Source organism: Heterocephalus glaber, unplaced genomic scaffold, assembly GCF_053883595.1.
Source record: "Heterocephalus glaber isolate CG9 unplaced genomic scaffold, H.glaber_assembly_v1.0 deba00000122, whole genome shotgun sequence".
In the NCBI taxonomy this organism is placed as follows: domain Eukaryota; kingdom Metazoa; phylum Chordata; class Mammalia; order Rodentia; family Bathyergidae; genus Heterocephalus; species Heterocephalus glaber.
Window position 1 is genome coordinate 64,043,892 of NW_028258138.1, and position 18,684 is coordinate 64,062,575.

At 43.0% G+C, this 18,684-nt stretch overlaps 1 protein-coding gene across 3 annotated transcripts in view; it reads right to left on the reverse strand.

Annotated features, from left to right (window-relative positions):
* The window catches only part of Drd3 (dopamine receptor D3), a 50,650-nt gene that overhangs the window by 14,888 nt on the left and 17,078 nt on the right, over positions 1–18,684 (reverse strand). For all 3 annotated transcript variants that reach the window (XM_004835691.3, XM_021263431.2, XM_021263430.2), the window contains exons 3-5: positions 16,963–17,075; positions 9,466–9,608; positions 255–451 (exon numbers count right to left, since the gene is read on the reverse strand). In XM_004835691.3, the coding sequence (XP_004835748.1) occupies positions 255–451; positions 9,466–9,608; positions 16,963–17,075 (453 nt within the window). The remainder of the gene's footprint in view (positions 1–254; positions 452–9,465; positions 9,609–16,962; positions 17,076–18,684) is intronic.

Below are 18,684 nucleotides of genomic sequence, written 5' to 3' on the forward strand. Positions count from 1 at the left end.
AAGGCTCTGAAGGAAACAGAGCAAGCCAAAAACACTCCCATCATCTTGCCAACTAAGATGTGTTCTCAGAGAGACGTCAATGCACTCTTGAGATTGGATTCTCTACTTTCAAGTCATAGACACTACCAGATTAGAAACTAAATGTCAGATCTGTGTCTCTTAAGTGGCAGTGGAAGCATTATAGGCACAGTGGGTACAGACTGGGAGGCTGTGGGCTGGTGCCATCTTCTTGCTGTCCCCTCCTTGGTACTTACTTGCTGAGGGAAGTCAGGCCTGATGCTGATGCACTGACTGTTCTGTCGAGTGAGGATCCGTTTCCTTCTCCTTTGTCTCAGCACCATGTAGATCCTGGCATAGACGAGGACAGTCACTCCAAAGGGCACATAGAAAGACACTACCGAAGAGTAGATGACAAAATCAGGGTTGGAGATGGAACAGATGCTGGGGTCTCCTGTGGATGAGAGAAGGGGAGAAGATAATGCAGTTTGCTATGGATTAGATCTCAGGAGGGAGCATATAGTACAGCCCATATGGCACATGGTACCTCTATCTCCAAATGCCATGGAGTGTGGTGAGGTATACAGTCTCAGATACTTATGCTGTCAGCTTCTGGGAGGGTAGGAGGCTAATTCATCTTTGTGTTTCTTACAGTTCACCTAAAAAGAAACTTTACCAATTATTATATGCCAGACAGTGCTCTGACTGAGGCTGCAAAGATGAATAAGACATGGTGTCTGCCCTTGAAAAGGCAAACAGTCTGGATAGAGAGATGAGCCCTTCCATGTGATATAAAAGTGAATCTGGGGGGCTAGGGAAGGGCAGAGGCTTTCTGCAGCATTGTAGCCCCTAGAAAAGGGCCCGGTGGGGTGGAGGCCTGAAAGGATTCCTGGATAATGAAAAGAAGAAGTTTCTTTTGAATTTTGGGTGTGGGGCAGGTGGTGGCTAAATAGAAGGCAAGCATTTGCTGGGAATCCCAGGACTAGGCAATCGGGGGATGGAAGAGAGCTGGTAAGAATTGTCACAGTAGAGAATATGAATTCAGAAGAGTCCTTATCCCTGCTTCATGTCCTGAAGGTCTCTTGCCACTCCTTTTTAGGAGATTCTTACAACTTTGCCTTCTTTACCTAGCAGATATTGAAATTCTCCCAATTCCCTGGATATGGCCTGAAACTTGCTCCATCTTGAAAGGGAAATGGGAAGCAAACTAATACCTGCCAGGCTATGAGCCAATGGCTTTGTATACATTATCTGCAGGTGACATTATTATCTCTCTTCTCAGACAGGAACTCAGACAGGTTTAGTAAGTGGCCCAAGGCCACACAACCTGGAAGATACATTCCTTTAGCCAGTCTGACCAATGTTCTGTGATTCTGAGTCTTCATCTCCCTCGACCACTGTGACATGGCATATTTGTGCCCTGTCCAGCACTGTCAGCAACTGTTGGGATGCCTGGCTCAATGTTCATAAAGTGTTGGGAATTCTCCAATCCAAGATCTGGCCTTGGACAGATGTGAGCTGATGAATGAAGCTGGAGGTTAGGTGGGTACCTCATTCTGCTTCTTAGTTTTTTGAGCTAGGAAGAGGCCAGATGATCCAAAGAGACTCAGATTTCCCACTTATTATCTGTGTGACCTTGGACATATTATCTAACTGCAAAGCCTCAGTTTCATTATCCATAAGAGAAAAATAAAAATATTTCTTGCGTAGTGATTGTGAGAATTAGTTACAATGAACAGTAGCTATTTTTACTATTTATTTACTATATTATTTAATATTTACCTCCCTGAACTTTTGAAATTGCAAAGGAAAGATATCAGTTGGGATGAACTTTGGAAACAGATATATAGCAGGGAACAATATTTGCAGGGAAGGGAAAGGAGCAATGTCTAAGAACTAAAATGAAAAGAATGTGCTCAGTGACCAGCGAGTAGTGGCAACACTACTGTTATGGTTTAGATCTAAAATGTCCCTCAAAAGTGTCGTGTAGGGCTGGGAGTTTAGCTCAGTGGTTCTGGAGCCTGCCTCGCAAGCGCAAGGTCCCGAATTCGATCCCCAGTACCAAAAAAAAAACCCAAAACAAAAGTGTCGTGTATTCAGAGCTGAAGCTTTTGAAAGTGATTGGTTCATGGTTGCTGAAAAAATTAATATTAAGAAGCCAAGGGGCCAGGGATTTAGCTCAGTGGTTCTGCCGCCTGCCTTGCAAGTGCAAGGTCCCAAGTTCGATCCCTGGTGCCCCCCCCCCCCAAAAGAAGCCAAATGGTTCACATCAGGACAATAGGAAAAAGATGGCTTGCAAGCATCTCAAGAATCAGCAAGACCCTACCTATCATAGGGGCAAAGGTGCAGAAGTGTAAAGCTTTCATTTGAGAAGAGAGTTCCTGGGCCTCCTCCTTGTTTGAGAAGGGCCACCTTGGGAATTGGTTCCCTAGGATTCATTTCACTGTGCTCAGCCATCCAGGCACTCAGAGGTGACTTCAGCCATGCCCCAAAGGGGACCAACTACTTCTCAAATTGGCAGCAGACCTTGGCATCATCCACAGGAATGCCAGGGAGGCTAGCCAAAGGGTATTGAGAGGGCAGTGTGTGAAGCTGTGAGAGAGCAGTTGAAGGTGCAGTAGATACCTGAGGAAGCTGGAGATGGCAGCAATGTGGAAAGTCTGCTGAGGAAAGTTGCAGGCAGCAAGTGGAGCCAGCTTGAGAGAGAGGTCATGTATGCTGCAACAGGAAAGGCCGTAGAGGTAGGGGTGCCCACGCTCTTTGAAGCTCACCTCTTATCACAGATTGTCCCTGGTGCTGAACATGCAGCTACAAGATTTAATGTTTGCCCTACTGGCTTTTGGTTTTGCTTTAATCTGATTTATGTCTATTTCCCTATTCCTCCCTTATGGAATGGGAATGTTTACCATGTGCCATTGTATGTTGGAAGTGCTTAACTTTCTTTCGGATTTTTATAGGGCCTTACAGCTAAGAGTTAGCCTTGAGTCTCAGAGAAGGCTTTGGATTTAGAGTTTTCAGCAATGCTGGAACTGTTGACTTCATTCGAATGCATTTCACACATGAGATGGACAAAAGTCTTTTTAGGTGCAAGGGTGGAATGTCATGGTTTAGATTTAAAATGCCTCCCAAAAGTCTCCTGTATTTAGAGGTGGGGCTTTTGGAAGGTGGATCATTGGAGTGCTGTACCCATCAATGGATTCATCATTGATGAATTCGGTAGCTGAATGTGCTGTGAGGAGGTGGGGCCTGGTTGGAGGTAGGTTACTTGGGAGCATGACTTGCAAGCATGTTTTTTTCTCCCCTAGTTCCTCCCTGCCTCCTCTGCTCCCTGGCTGCTATGAAGTGAGCAGTTTTCCACCACCATGTAGTTTTTGCCTTTTTTAAGCTCACTCTGGTTTGAATCCACTGAAACTGAGCTAAGTAAACCTCTTCTCCTTGAAGTTGTAGATGTTGGGTATTTTCTCCCAGCGATGAGAAACTGACTAATACAACTACCATCAGAAGTGTTGCAGGCTACTTCTAAATTCTCTGAGCCTCTTGGGAAGGGGGTAAAATTCCCATTATCTCATGGAAGTTGTGTCAGCATCATTTAGGAAATACCTCAGAGAGTGGGTCACCAAATAGTTGAGTAGTGGTCATCAAATTTGGAGCTTTTGTTATTCTGGGGCCAATGAGAGTGGAAAAGAGTTGGTGGCAGCTAGTGGTCTTTCTGAATTTCTAAGGAGTAATGTTGGCTGTAATCAGCCCCTCCCCAGGAATCCACTCCCCTGGAGTCAGCAGTCGGCCTATGGGGCTGGGGATTTAGTGCAGTGATTCTGTTGCCTGCCTCACAAGCACAAGGTCCCAAGTTCAATCCCTGGTACCAAAAATAAAATAAAATAAAATAATAAATAAATAAATACTTCCTATGAGTTGAGGAGGAATCTTATAATGCTCTGTCTATGAGAAGGAGCCACAGAGGTGGCAGGGCTACTTTCCCATAATTCATCTTGCTGCTGTCCATTGTGATCTGGATATTCTTCATTTATCCCCCCACATACATTTACCACCCTTTTCTGCCCTGGGTCCTGGGAGGCTGACCTCTATATTTTACTACTTTTAAAAAGCCAACATTAGAAGGGGTACAGTTTGCTGATATTTATGTTACAATTGGATGCTCACACACACACGATGCATGAGTGTGCTTGTTTCAAGCATTATTATTCAAGAATATTAGTGTATGCTTCTAGGGAGGGGAATGAGGGAACTAGCAATCTGGGATAGGAGGGACAGCTACATAAAAGTATGTACATATTTCATTATACCTTATGGGTGTTTTATCATATGCAGCAATTATTTTTCTATTAAATTTTGAAAGGGGGGGGCTATTTTGGAGTTGCTGATCAATGAGGGCCCTCACATCCAGTGAGCTTGGACTGCTATCCCTTCCTTCCTCTCCATTTAAGTGAACCACTGCCTGCCTTTTGATCAAATTTTGCAGCCTCTCCTAGAATTTCCCCATGCCATGTGGGCTTGGGGCTGCACAGAAAGCAGAAGGATGTTGGCATCAGGGACCAATGCAAGGGGTCCTGCCTTGGTCCCTAGCAGGCTTGACCTATGTATGCATATCCTGTCATCAGGGTAGTGAAGAGACACCAAGAGCAGAAATTTTGAGAGCTTCTCTATTGAGTATTGAAGAGGTGATTTGGGCAGTGAGGTCTCCAGGAAGCTGAGGTTTCCCTAGGAGATGTGGTGCCTTGCCGTGATGACCTCACCAAAACAGTATTGGGCATACATGGCAGTTATTGAAAGAATACATGAATGATGGATAAATGAACCAAATGTACAAATAAGCATTTTATGTAAGCACATAAGAACCTTGGGGCAAGAAGATAATGAGAAAGTCCAGGTGGGACGTGCAGTTCTCCAATCTCATTCTCTAATATTAGAGATGGTTATTGCAACTAATTTCAACATTGAAGCAAGAAGGGATGATGGTGAAGGTTCATTTACCTACTTATTCAACCACCCTTTATGGAGTGCCTACTTTGTGCTGGTGATAAAAACACTAATAGCACTACTCAGGGGTCTAGGAGGCCTTTGTGGGCTACCCTGGGAACTTGAGACTCATGGCGATATAAATAACAAGGCCAAGATTGACTTGGAGGATTTGTGAACTTCAAACTTATTAAAGGATTTGACCTCAACTTGATTCCAAAGACAGGAGATATTGATGAATTTCATTTTAGGATGAGCCATTATTTTTTTTTAAACTGTGTGCTTCTATTCTTTTCATTTTTTGAGCAACCAAGCTTCCCCTGACTTCAATGCTATGAAAGTCAGGTGAGACATTCTATTGCTAAAATCAAATAGCACTCCTCCATTTCTTATTTTCAAAGGAAAATCAAGCTAGCTGATAAGATTTCCTTAACTTGAAGTTTTTCCTCCCTTGAAGATTTCTTAAACTCTTGTCACCAGCTATTGCTTATTCATTCTAGAATTCTTTTTTATAACACAATAGCTAACTGATTTAGCAGAGATTTGGATCTAGTTATTTTTCTTGTCTGTGAAATGAAAGAATGGAGCTTCTCACTCAGAGATGGCCTCTTGTGCCAATGTGCCATGCTCTGCTGTTTTTAGGGGTGATTGCTGTGATATTTGACTAGGCTGCTGGGCCTCTGCTGAGATCTGGGACAATGCTACACAGGCCCTACAGCGTGGACCACTCTGTGATCCAACATCTGCCTCCTGTTGCCCTTTCCTCAGGAATTAGAGGAACTCTGAGTTGGAAGAGACTGAAGTTCTCTCTATTTTATATTCTCCAACAATTCAGAATTTTATGTGGCAGCCCCACATCTTTGAAAGAAGAGCTCTGCTACAAAGTTCTTTTTTGTGTGTGGGACATCTTAGTGAAAGTCCAGCTATTTCCCAAATCAGGAATTGGCAGAATCCTGGCCTCTTCCCTTCTACTTTGCACAGAAGAAGTAGAAAAAGTGGCAAAGAGAGAAGTCATTTATATTGGGCTTTCAGATGAACTTGGAACTTCCTTGTAGGCTGGGTGAGTTGATGAAGAAACCCAAGTCTATCAAGATAACAAAGCTATGCTGTGATGGTCAGACAGAGGCAGAGAAGGATTGCTGGGCTTCCCTGCCTTGAATTCCACTCATGAATTTCCTGCACTGTATTCAACAGGTCTCCTTTTCAAAAACCAGCTGTTTAGAGATTCCTTGGAGCAGATGTGTAGTTAAATTTTGAAGCACAAAAAACTTTTATAAATAATAATGATATTATCAGCTAGTATCTATTGGGGTCTTACAACAAATCTGACATTTGATATAATATATGGGGTTCACTATAGTGTTGAGAGAGAAAGAGAGAGAGAGACAGAGAGAGAGAGAGAGAGAGAGAGAGAGAGAAGTGAGGTCAGCGAGTACATGTGCTAAGTCACAGGCCATTTTTACCTTCTCAATTCTAAATTTGAAAATCCTTTTGGAAAGATTTTCCTGAGTTTTGCTTCTGGAACAATAATGATCTCATTGGTGGCAACAGCACCTCAATTAGCTCATCATTCTTCTTCACTTTAGATGTTGACATTAACTGGAAATTCTGTCTAATGTCAAATTTTGAGACAGTTTTGACTGTTCCCAGGGAGCATGTATGCTCCTGTGAGTGAGAAAGCCACCCCCGTCAGCCTCCCAGCATGAGGAAGGAGGACCGGACTTGCCCCAGCAGACACTGGCGAGGACTTGCTGCTGGGAAGCAGGTGAGCAGTCCCTTGGTCTAGTAGTGGTAGTGAGCTCCCCACATGACAAATTCCCACTTAGAATGCATTTGCACATAGGAACAAGGTTGCCAAAGGCAACCTAGTTATCTAACTAAACATAAAGCACACAGAACACTCGCCAAGAAGGGCATTTTAGTGTCACAGTCAGTGATGTTGGGAGATACTGCCTTGTGGTGTGAACATGTGCTTGAGTGTAGGACATGTCACTCACTGAAAATAACAAATGGTGTAGAGTGGTGCAAAGATGAACAGCATCACATTTCAGGAGCACTCCAGGTTAACTAGGCAAATATTTGTTGATAACTTGGCTACTTAACTTTCAATGTAGCAAGGAAAGAAGGCTGACCTTGAGTAGGTAGTATGTGCTCAGCACATCTTTGAATATTATCCTAATATAATCCTGATTTAATTGCAAAAAGTCTGTAGAAAGAAGGTAGAATATAGTTACGGGGAGGGTTACATCCTAGTCAATGAATAAAGTAACAATTATTTGGACTTAAAATTTGCTTTGAAAAATCCCCTGCATTGCATATAAAGACTTACATGGTTTTGTTATAACCTTGGACAGTAATAAGATATATGATACATATATTAATATGTCATATGCTATAGAGTTCATAGGGAGCATGTTATTTTATTTTATTGTTTGTGGTACTAGGGATTGAACTGAGGGCCTTCTCACAGAGCTACATCCTCAGCCTTTTTTATTTTTATTTTTTTACTTGAGACAGGGTCTTGCTAAATTGCTAAGTGCATTCCAATTCATGAACTTCGTGCCTCAGCCTCTGAGAATGCTGGGATTACAGGCCTGCACCACCACACCTACTGAGAACATGTAAATTTGGACATGAAGTCACTGGGCTTATGTGTAAAGGGCCATATATAATAAATAAATATTGAAAATTTCCTAACTAAATATATAGACTGAATTTATATATTTGAATTTGCTTGAAATTATACCCCACTGTATTATCCCAAATTTAACAATAAGGAGACTGAAAGGGCTGGGGATTTAGCTCAGTGGTTCCACTGCCTGCTTCACAAACGCAAGGACCTGAGTTTGATCCCTGGTACCAAAAAAACAAAACAAAACAAAACAAAACAAAAAAATAAGGAGACTGAATTTTAAAAAGTTAAGTGCAGTGGACCCTTGACTTATAAACTCAATCAGTTCGCAAGGGGTGGTTGAAACTCAAATCGTTGTAAGTCAGTACAGCTGATATCTGGATGTGTACCCAGGTACACGCTATAGATAACCACTGGCAGATGAATCTTCCATTAACCTAATTAATCCAAGTTATTCATATGTCAGGCCAGTTGTAACTTGAGGGTCCACTGTAGCTTGTTTAAGGAAGCAGAGCTTGTAAACTAAGAACTGTAGTTTGAACCTAGACTTTCTGATTCCAGGGCCTCTGTCTTCCTAAATGTGTTGACTTTTTTTTTTCAAAATGATTAATCTTTTTAATCTTTTAGAGGAAAAATATTCCCCATAGGAAGGCATTTCTATTCTTATGTCCATCAGTAGCCAAATGGAATTTGATATAAACTTTTCCAAAATTCCATCTTTGGTTTAATGCACAACTTTGAAAATAACTCATGAATGTACATATCAAGATGAATGTTTTGACTTCTAAATCATTGTAGAGGACATGACACTTGGAAGAATGTTTATGAGTTAGAATTTGCCTACCTTATAAAATGTGTAGTATGTTTCATATGATATCTGCACATACATAAGCATGTGGCTATGTGATTAGTATGTATAAAACAGAAATTCACAAATCTAGAACATAGTAGAAATTGAATTAATCAATCCAAATGAACAAAATAAGAAATCCAGATGAATACCAGAACTCTAGTCATTCAGTTATCTCTTGGCAAATACTCAATGTATATTACCAATAGCTTTCTTTCAACATATGAATTTCCTGAAGCTAAAAGATGGATGTGGGACAGACACAGAGGCACTGATCCATATAACGTGTAAATTTGGACTGGTGTCATATACTTAAAATCCCAAGCAACACAGATATACACATTATTCATCCATCTACCCATCTATCCAGTGGGAGATGTACTATTTACCTACTATAATAGTCACAATTTTTACATATTAAAAATGTAAAAACATATGACAGTAATTTTGGAATTTTATACTAATTTCCAAGTAGCATCAGAAATGTTTCTTATTGAGGAAAAAGTTAGAAATATTCTACTTCAGGACTTTCATCATGTCTTTTTGTATTGTAGGTCTGTTGTATATTGTCATCTTTTCATTAGCAAATCTCACCTGTTATTATTATTAAATATTATTAATTATTATTAATAGAGCTTAGTTTTTTTAACTGCTACATTCCTTCAAATAAGCACAATGCCATTTCTTTCAAAAGAGGATCAAATTCCCAATAGTGAATATCAGCATACTGTATACCTAAAATGTATCAATAAAATCAATAAAAAAATAAAGAGAGAAAAAAAGAGGGTGACAGACTTTTCATTAACTGAGGAAGAACTTCACCTTTGTGGCAGTAATTGAGGAGGTTTTTCTCTATATTTTATTTGTGCACAACAAAGGTCAAAACATTGGAGTCTATAGCATCCTCATTTGATTTCAAATTATACTGACTGGGGAACAGAAACATTAGGGTTGAGTATCACTGATAGGCACTCAGGTGTGCTGTGAATGTCACAGACGATGGAGTTACCTGTTGTGTTGAAGCCAAAGAGGAGAGGGCAGGACACAGTAAATGCGAGTACCCACACAGCTGTAATCATGAGGGCCACACGCCGGCAAGAGCCCTGGCCTGTGCCATGTTGATAGTGAACAGGCATGACCACCGCGGTGTACCTGTAAGAGGAAGTGAGAGGATGGGCATGATGAGACAGGCTGGGGACTGCTTAAAAGACAAATTGAAGAAGATTACTAGAGAAAGGATCAGGTTGGTACTTTGGCAGGAGATAGATGTTTAATTGGAAAAAGAGAGAAAAGTGTTTGTGTAAAAATGATAGAAAGATTGAGATGAGAGAGATGAGGAGCTGATTGAAAAGGATGAGCAAAGGCAGGAAGAGTTAAAAATGCAGCACCATTGGGTTTCTGGGAGCTTCTGCCTGATTGCCCAGCATAAAAAGTCTTGCAGTCACATCCCTTCATTCTGAAGACTCTGGTGCTGGTCTGAGTGTCTTTCTTTCTCCCAGTTTTCTAGATAACAGGAGAACTGTGCCCAAAGAGGTTTACTTCTTGGCTGTATCCAAATAAAAGCCCTACCCTTAGAGTGATGGTATTCTGAGTAAAAGAGGGCTTGCAAATAGAGTTGAGTAATATCCAGTGGAGCCTTATTTTAGAATCATGCCAACAAGAGATCTCTCACTCTTGTTGAACATTGTTACATTTCATGTGGCAAATTCTCACACGAATGTCCACCTGCCATGGGGCTTACCTGGACAACTCTTCCACAGCCACCTCAAGCTTAAGATGTCTGGAACAGATGCCACCAGCTCGCCCAACTCTTAATCCGTTCCACTTTCTGCCTTCTTGAAGACATCCAGACTCAATACTCAGGCCTTGTGACTTCCTTAAAATTTTTCCAGTCAGCTCTGGCTAGTCATTCTGAGCTGGCTCTAGCAGATCACTGAGAGTTATATGCTTTCCTAAATGTTTCACTGTTCAGCAGCTTCTTACAGGCTCTGGCCCAGCAAGTATAGGGAACCCTGGATCCATTTTATAAATGAGGGACAGAGATATGGAGTCCAGCAATGGTGTGGGTGGGGCAGAGCCAGTTCTCTCACCTCCCTAGCCAGTGTCTCTCCGGAGAGTGCCCCAGTCCCCCTCAAGGTCATGGACAAGTCTCTGAGACCTGCAGGGGGAAAAGGGCGTCCTCAGGTAAGTTGGAAGGGTAGTTTGTACTTGGAGAACACTGGATGCCAGAGAACTGCTTCCTTTCCTTAATTAGCTCGATTCTATTCATTGTTCTGTGTGTGTCCTATTAAAATGGACTGGGGATTTAGCTCAGTGGTTTCACCGCCTGCTGTGCACGTGCAAGGACCTGAGTTCGATCCCTGGTACCAAAAAAAATGCAGATTACTGGGCCAAGTCTCTGAGATATTGATTAGGTGCTTTTAAATGGAACCCAGAAATGTGTATTTTTTAACAAGCAAGTGCATCTTATTATCTAAGTTTGAGAAAATCTGCATTAGGGAACATTTCTGTCAAATATTCTTGTTAACTTGGGTAAGAAGTGAGAGACGAGACTACAAAGTACCACTGTTACGTTACACTTTTTCTTTTTTAAAAAACATGCTCAAATTGTTAAGAGTAAATTAGTCCCCCTCCCATCCCCCCCCTTGCCATAGGTGATTGAGGCTTCAAGCTGTTCCACAATCCGCCATCGGAGGGCACCATAATGCAGCAAGAACTCTGCCAGCTCCGCCGGGGTGAGAAGTTCACGACTCACCTTGGGGGCTGTTCAGGCTCCGTGGGGAGGCAGAGAGGGAAAACTCTCCCCCCTGCTTCCTGGAGCCTTGCAGGGATCCCAAATTCCCACCCAGGCAGCCTGTTAGCCTCTGGTTTTCTCTCCAGCGATTGGAGATGACCGATAGCAGGCGAGCACCGCGCCAAAACACCGCGAGGGCCGGGCTCGGTTTGGGCGCAGCATAGCCTTGGACCCGGGCCACCGCTGCACGCCCGCGACACGACCTGGGTCTTTCTCAATGGCAGCAGACACTGTGCACACAGTCCCGGGCGCCCGATGCCGGTCCCCTCCCCTGTGCTGAAAGTCCTAGCTCCCTGGCCTCTCTGGTGAGGATTTCTCCGCTGACCCGGGCGCTGGCAGTGTGCGTGGTGTGAGGTCCATGCGCTTTGGAGATGGACTTGTTGAATCCCAGCTCTGCCCCGTAGCTATGTGACTGTTGGCCACTAATTTGACTTTTCTGACTCAATTTCCTTGTCTCTACAATGGGGATAAATGATACCTGCCCTATAGGAATATTAATAAATATTGAATGAAGTTATCTCTGTGAAGTTTTTCAGTACAATGACTAGTGGGAATTTAACAATCAAAAGACAGTATTATTGTTGATGTTGTTATTGTTATTGTGCTAGCCCAAGGGATCAGTGATTGTTCGTATCAGCAAGTTTATGATTGTCTCCTTCTTCCTCCTGGTTATCAGGGAAAATACAGTTTATTTATTTTTCAAACAAACAAGAATATAGCATTTTCTAAGTGCCAGGCACTGCTGAAAGTGCCTTACAAATAATAATTCATTTAATTCTAGCAACCTCTGAGGTTGTTGCTGTTATCTTTACTAAACAGATAACGAAACTGACACTCTGTGGTTAACTGACTTACCTGAAGTCACCTTGCTATTAGGTGGGAGAAGCTGAACTTTTGGCCAGGCAGTGAGACTCCAGAGCCAGGGGCTGCGAGTGAAGCCCACAGCTCAGTGTCTGAGGAGGGCGGCGTGCTGTGGTAGAAAGGCCCACAGAATCCTTACTCCTGTACCAGACTGTGCCATCTCGGCCAGCTTACCTACATATTCTGGAGATGACACATCCACCTTGCTGGTGGTTGTGAGGTTAACAGTAACGAATGAAAAGCTGTGAGTGCCTGGCACACAGCACATGCTAAATAAAGGGTAGCTATTTTTATTGTTGTGGCTTCTAGACTAATGCCAAGTTAGTTTTACCACAGGTATAGCTGGGACATGAAGCCTCGCCCTGGGTACTCCATCCCTATCTCCACCAGGGAAGGAGCTACTCATTGCAATCCAGATAGCGTTAGTGGGAAAGTCAGAGGACCCAGTTTCTAGTCCCAGACGTGTGCTAAGTGGCTGTAGGACTGGCTGCAATCCTGGAGCATCCTGTTCACATGAGTTAACTGTGGTGTGCCTTCCGACACCCAGCTCACCCAGCCAGGTCTCTGTCACTTTACTGAAGGTCCCAGTACCCTAGCAGAATTTGATTTCCACCTCAGCCCTGACCCAAAGTGGAAGATGGGAGGGGTTGGTGATGAGGGTGTCTATTGAGGAAGCCCACAGAGGAGGAGGAGAAAGGCTGGCCTGGGTGAGAAGGCCTGACTCTGACTCCCTGCCTGGGTTTAATGAGCCCCAGAGCTCGGTGAGGGCTGCTTTTCACCACCTTTTATTTGGTCAGACAGGGGGCTCAATAAATCTTTAGTTCCATGGACTCCCTTCGTGGAGTTGTTGAAGGAGAAAGCTTTTTGCAAATGACTGGAAAGCCCTTTGCAAATATAAAGTGCTTATTTAGATGCAAACGAAAAATCCAAGGTGCCTGTGACTCATCTGGTACCTATTGTGCTCCCTGCAAAGACGCAGAGGCTTGCCTGTGTGATGGGTGCCATTTGAGAGCCACTTAAAGAACTCCCTGGTGAATGAATTTGGTTGCATTATTCCCGAGAGGACTCTAATTTTCACCGCTTGGTCGTGTCTCGTCTCCTGACACATTCTCAGCCGTCTGAGTTAGCTCTGACCCAGGATGCAGTGGGAGGGGGCTGACCTGCTGGGAAGGCTCAGCTCTGGGTGGGGGCCTGTGCTTGCAGACTTCCCGCTCTGCTTTTTTAAAAAAGAAAAGGCGGCTTTAATCCAAGCATCCAGAGCTATGTATGCCTCAGAATCTAATGACAATAGTATTACTTGCTTTCAAAAACGCTTTTATCGTTTCCTTTTCTTTCCTATCTCTTACCACTCTGTTATTACCGATCAGGGCTTCACGACCAAAAAATACTGAATCCATTTGGTTAAGTTTGTCAGACTGATGACTGGCATTGTGTGAAGACCAAAGGTCTGTGTGAATGACTGCATTTGTAATGAATTGACCAGCTATCTGGCATCACATGAACAGATTTTAATACTGTGTATTGCAAACTGCTGTGAAGGACAATGGCGACAGCTTTTCTGAGGCCTATTTTCAGTCCTAGAATAGGCAGGGGCCTCCAATTTGGGGCCTGATGAGGATTGGTCCATATTGAAATACGAGCCCAAAAGGAGTATCCTTCTCCACTGGGACCTAAGGCCCGGCTGGTCTCTGAGGGCTTCAGGCGTGTGAGTGCTATGCTCTCTGATAGTCTTCCTATATGGGACAGGAGCCTATTCAAGCTTTATTCTATTTTTTTTTTTTGGTACCGGGGATCAGACTCAGGCGCTTGCACTTTCGAGGCAGGAGTGGAAACCACTGAGCTAAATTCCCGGCCCAAGCTTTATTTTTATTGGTAGTGTTTGAAGTGGTGAAAGAGAAGTGTGTGGTAAGCATGGCTGCTGCCAGCAAAATGATCTAGTGCAAATTAGAGAAAGAAGCCCCTTCCTGGTTGGCAAATTGTAAAATGTCATCTTCTCACAGCTGACTCAGGACTGGCAAATGAAGTGGCTGAATTCTGTTCCCCCACCTTTTTCAGGGCACAATCTCCTCAGCTTTACCCATAGCTCTGTGTGTGAGTGTGTGAGTGGGTGGGGGTATACAGACACACTCTCAAGAAGACAGAGAAGAGGCAGGCTCAGGGGAGTGAGGAGGGCTGGGCAGGATTGTCCCAGTCCTTCTCCTAGACTTTCTGCCTCTTCTTCCTTCCAAGACTAGCTTCTTACCCTCTCATGTCCTTTCTAAAGATTCTTATTTGTGGTAGGAACCATTGGCTGCCCTTAGCTATGGACCAGTGAATTCAGTTCAGTATTCTTTGTTAAAAGATTGTGTAGGCACAGTGAGGAGATTCACTGCTGATAAGGATTTAGGTCTGAGGCAAGAATCTGGGGTGCTGGAGGCTACACTAATTGCAGCCCAGTATTTCCTTGAGCAATATATATTCCCCAAACAGGTGCTAAAAGTCCAGAAATTATGTAATGGGCTTAGATATTAGAGCTAAAAATGTTATAAGATCCTTATCATTTTTTTTCTTTCTTTCTTCTTCTTCTTCTTCTTTTTTTTTTTGCGGTACTGGGTATTGAACTCAGTGTCTTTGTCTTGAGCTACATTCCCTAGCCTTTTTCTGGACATTTGTTTTGAGGCAGGGTCTCCCTAAGTGACTCAGGCTGGGCTCCAACTTGTGATCCTCCTGCCTCAGTTTCTTAGAGTTCTGGAGTTATTAGAGTGTACCACCACACCTGGGTCTATTGCTTCACTTTTTAAAAAAATTTATGGACATATCGCACAATCCACTTAAATGTATAATTTAATGTATAATTTAATTTGTTGTTATATTTACAGAATTACACAATCATATCCTCTATTTTAAAACACACTCTTTAATGGCATTTTTTCCAGAATTGTGCACATGTTCTTTAATTTGCCTTCTCAGTTGGAGAGCTAATCAAGTGATAGAGTAAAAACCCTCCAGTTGGCTGCTTGGTTTGCAACACCCCCACAGGAAGAGTTTTCATGTATATTCTTTGGCTATTGTTCAATGCTCCCATTTCAGTGTATAAAGAAAATTTGGAGCATTGCTTTTGAGAGCTTGACACTGCACTGTGAGAGGAAAGGCAGCTGGCCATTCTATGAGTTACTGGAGAAGGCATAGTGCTGGCTCAGAGCTGGCAGAATCAAACTGTAGGAATTCAGAAGGGTTTATGGGAAAGGTGGAAGCTGGGACAGACTCAGAACATGAGAAGATAGGTCTTAGGGAAACCCAGAAAGAAAGGAGGCTGAAAAGGTGAACTGAGGCCACGTAGTGGAAAACCTTGAATCCCAGACCGCAAAGATAACTTTAACTTTCATTCCATAGACCAAGGAGACACCGAAGAGTTTTGAGTAGGACAGTGGACATTAGGGCTATTGTTCCGGCGGAATAATTCTAATGATGTGAAGGACCAGTTAGTATGCTGAGGTGGGGACTCAGGTAGGAAGTCATGGGAGTCTAAAATAAGAAGGGTCAGCAAGTAAGGAAAGAGAGAGACACATCTGAAAACATCATGAAAAGTACAGTCTATAGGCACAGATGTGCATGAGATTAGAAAGAGAGAAGAGTCAAATAAAACCTAATATTCTAGGATGAAGATGGTACCTGTGAGAGGCCATCAAATTAAGATGGTTTGATTTTTAAACTTTAAAAAAAACAGTGAAAAAAATTATAGAAGCTATAACATAGGATGTGCAGGCAGTAATGTGATTTGAAATTCAGGGGAGAAGGTAGGGATAGATGGAGATTTGGTAAGATTAACACAAAGCTTAATTTAGAGTCAAATAGACATGAATTCAAATGCTGGCATGGTCCCAGACTAGCTATGTGATGGCAAGTTCTTTAAGAAAATAAAGATTATAATAGTACCTAAGCGTTGTGAAAGTGCAATGAGTTTGTGCATGTCAAAGCTTAGCACAATGTGGTAAGTTCCCGGTAAATAGCAGGTCTTCTTTGGAATCACCTCTTGGAGGTGTCACATGGATGGATAATATTACTGGAAAAAGAGAAGAGGTGGAAGGAGAAGGCAGATGTTGAGGATTCAGAGAAAAACAGGTGGAAAGCTCTTGACTGGCAGTGGAAGCCACGGGCTCCCCAGGGACCTCTTTTCTCCATGTCTCTCAGTCAGTGTTCTTTCTTGAGGCCAATCTCAGGCTCAGGAGGGGGAGAGTGGAAAGAGGAGAGGAAGACAAAAAAGAGGGTCCAGGACAAGGTCAGTGGATCTGGGTACTTTCAGGGATAGAAAGTAAGATTTTTGAAATCCATTTCAGAGCCCAAAAGCAACTTTAAAAATTTACCTGTTTTTCTCTATAAGGAAAATCTATAGATCACAGCCATGCTTCCTAAAGTTGCTTTTCTCTCTCGTCTACTTTTCTCCCCTCTACTGCCTGGAAAACACACTCATGCCTTGCCGTTCTTTCTCCCACCTACTCTCCTTTCTTCTCTTCAACAAACAAATAAAACGAGGACAGAATTTCCTACCAACCAAGTCAGCTCACCTATTAGGCTCCCCCTTTCCTTCCAATTAGAAATCACAAAAGCCCCCAAAGGATGGTGGAAAAGCAAACCCAGAATTCTGTTTAGAGGGCCGGAGGAGAGGAAAGCCTAGGAAATCTTGTAGAATAACTATTTCTCTCCTGTCACAGGGGCTCTTCTCAAACCAGAATCTAAAAGAAAAAGAGAGGAAAGAAAATGTCCCCATGGCAAGTCTTACTTAAAGGTGACCCCAGTGCCGTACATGCAAAGCTTGTGCCTCCTGCTTTCTTTTTGGGTCATCTCTCCTAAGGAGGAGAATCCTAGCCCTACCTGTCTATGCTGATGGCACAGAGGTTCAGGATGCTGGCTGTACACATCATGACATCCAGGGTCACAAAAACGTCACAGCAAATGCGGCTGAAATTCCAGATTCCACCTGTCACCTGCATATTGAAGACAAAAAGCATGTCAGTGTTTCTCCTAGCACAGGGATGAAAACCCAGTCAACCATTCTGCCTTCCCTATGCAGCTCAGCATAGACACTGACACACTCTTTCTCCTCCTGTGGTTCCCATAGTGTGGATGGATATGGAGGGAAGACCAGGATGTCTAAGACGTGTTGGTAGAGAAAGGACAAATTTACAGAGTGTTGGTGCTGGAAGGGATCTTCCAAATCAATTAACATAGAGTTTCCCAGCGTGGTCCACAGTAGGGGTATCCACTAAAGATGAGATTGCTGAATCCTCTGCAGACTGAGTGAGTCAGAATCTCTGAATCTGGGGCCCATGAATCTTCGTTTAGAAATAAATACTCCTATACATACCAAGGTTTGAGATTACTGTTCTAGTTCAAATTCAGGGATGCTCATTGTGACTAAGTGATATGCCCACAGATGCATATTGGTCCACAGATGCATAGCTGGTAGTAAAAGAGTTTGGGTGACTGCCCAATGTGTGTATTGTGCCAAAACTGCCTCTCTGAAGCCCTCCACCCAGTAGAAAGCTCACCATGTACCCAGGAAATAAGCTAAGAACACATTTCTCATAAAACATAACTCCAAAGGGGGAAAAAAATCTATCTGGCTTCATGTTTTAAAGCTTGAAAACAACCCAAAACAACAACTATAAGAACTTATATAAAATAAGTCTGTGCCAGTGTGACTGCTTTTGACCCCTTATCACCCATGTCCCAGTCACCAAGAGGTCAGGGAAAGGTTGAGTCCAGGGGTTTGGAGAGGAGCCCGAGTTCTTTCTGCAGCTCTCAGAATGAGTGAGTCTGGCCCTAACCTCTTGCCTTGACCCATGTGTTCCAAGCTCCATCACTTCCTCTGGGTAATATTTATAAATAATCAGTAATTTGGGGAACTTAATTTATATTCTGTCACATTTCTGTTTTATTTTATAACCTAACTGGACCAGGAAGGTGTGTCAGGGAAACTGTCACTTTCAGAATGTCCACAGACTTCCACTCATGGGCCCTGAGGCTTTGGGCATTTGTCAGCCTCCTGCCTATGGGGCTGCCATTCTGGGAGACCCTGGTTCTCAAGGAGAAACCTGTGAAGCTCTGTGCCTCAGGCTGTGGCTGTGGCTGTGCATTCATGATGTCTCTCCTGAGCAGGCCCAATGGCTATTTCAGAAGAAGAATGGAAAATAGGCACCGTGGCCTCTGAGGTAGCTTATGTAAAAGAGGTGTTGACCAAATGTGCAAAAGACAGTGCTATGGGGCTGCCCAATTTTTCTCATCCAAGACACTTCTGATATGACCAGCTGTTCATTCCTGCTCTATTCCAATAAAACAGGGACCTGGAAGGCTGTCTCTTCTCTTTCCCTAACAATACTCTTTCCTTTTCCAATACTCTTTCCTCTTTCCCTAACTCTTTCCTTGGATTTATTTCCTTTTCAGTCTCCCATTTTATATCTATATTTGGTCATCTCCAGCCTCTATTTTGAGAAGTGCTGACCAAAGATTTTTTTGTTTAAAAGCAATAACAAGAAGTTAAAACAAATGAAGAAGCCATCATTTTTGTTTGCTTGGTTGTAGGTTTACTTTCTT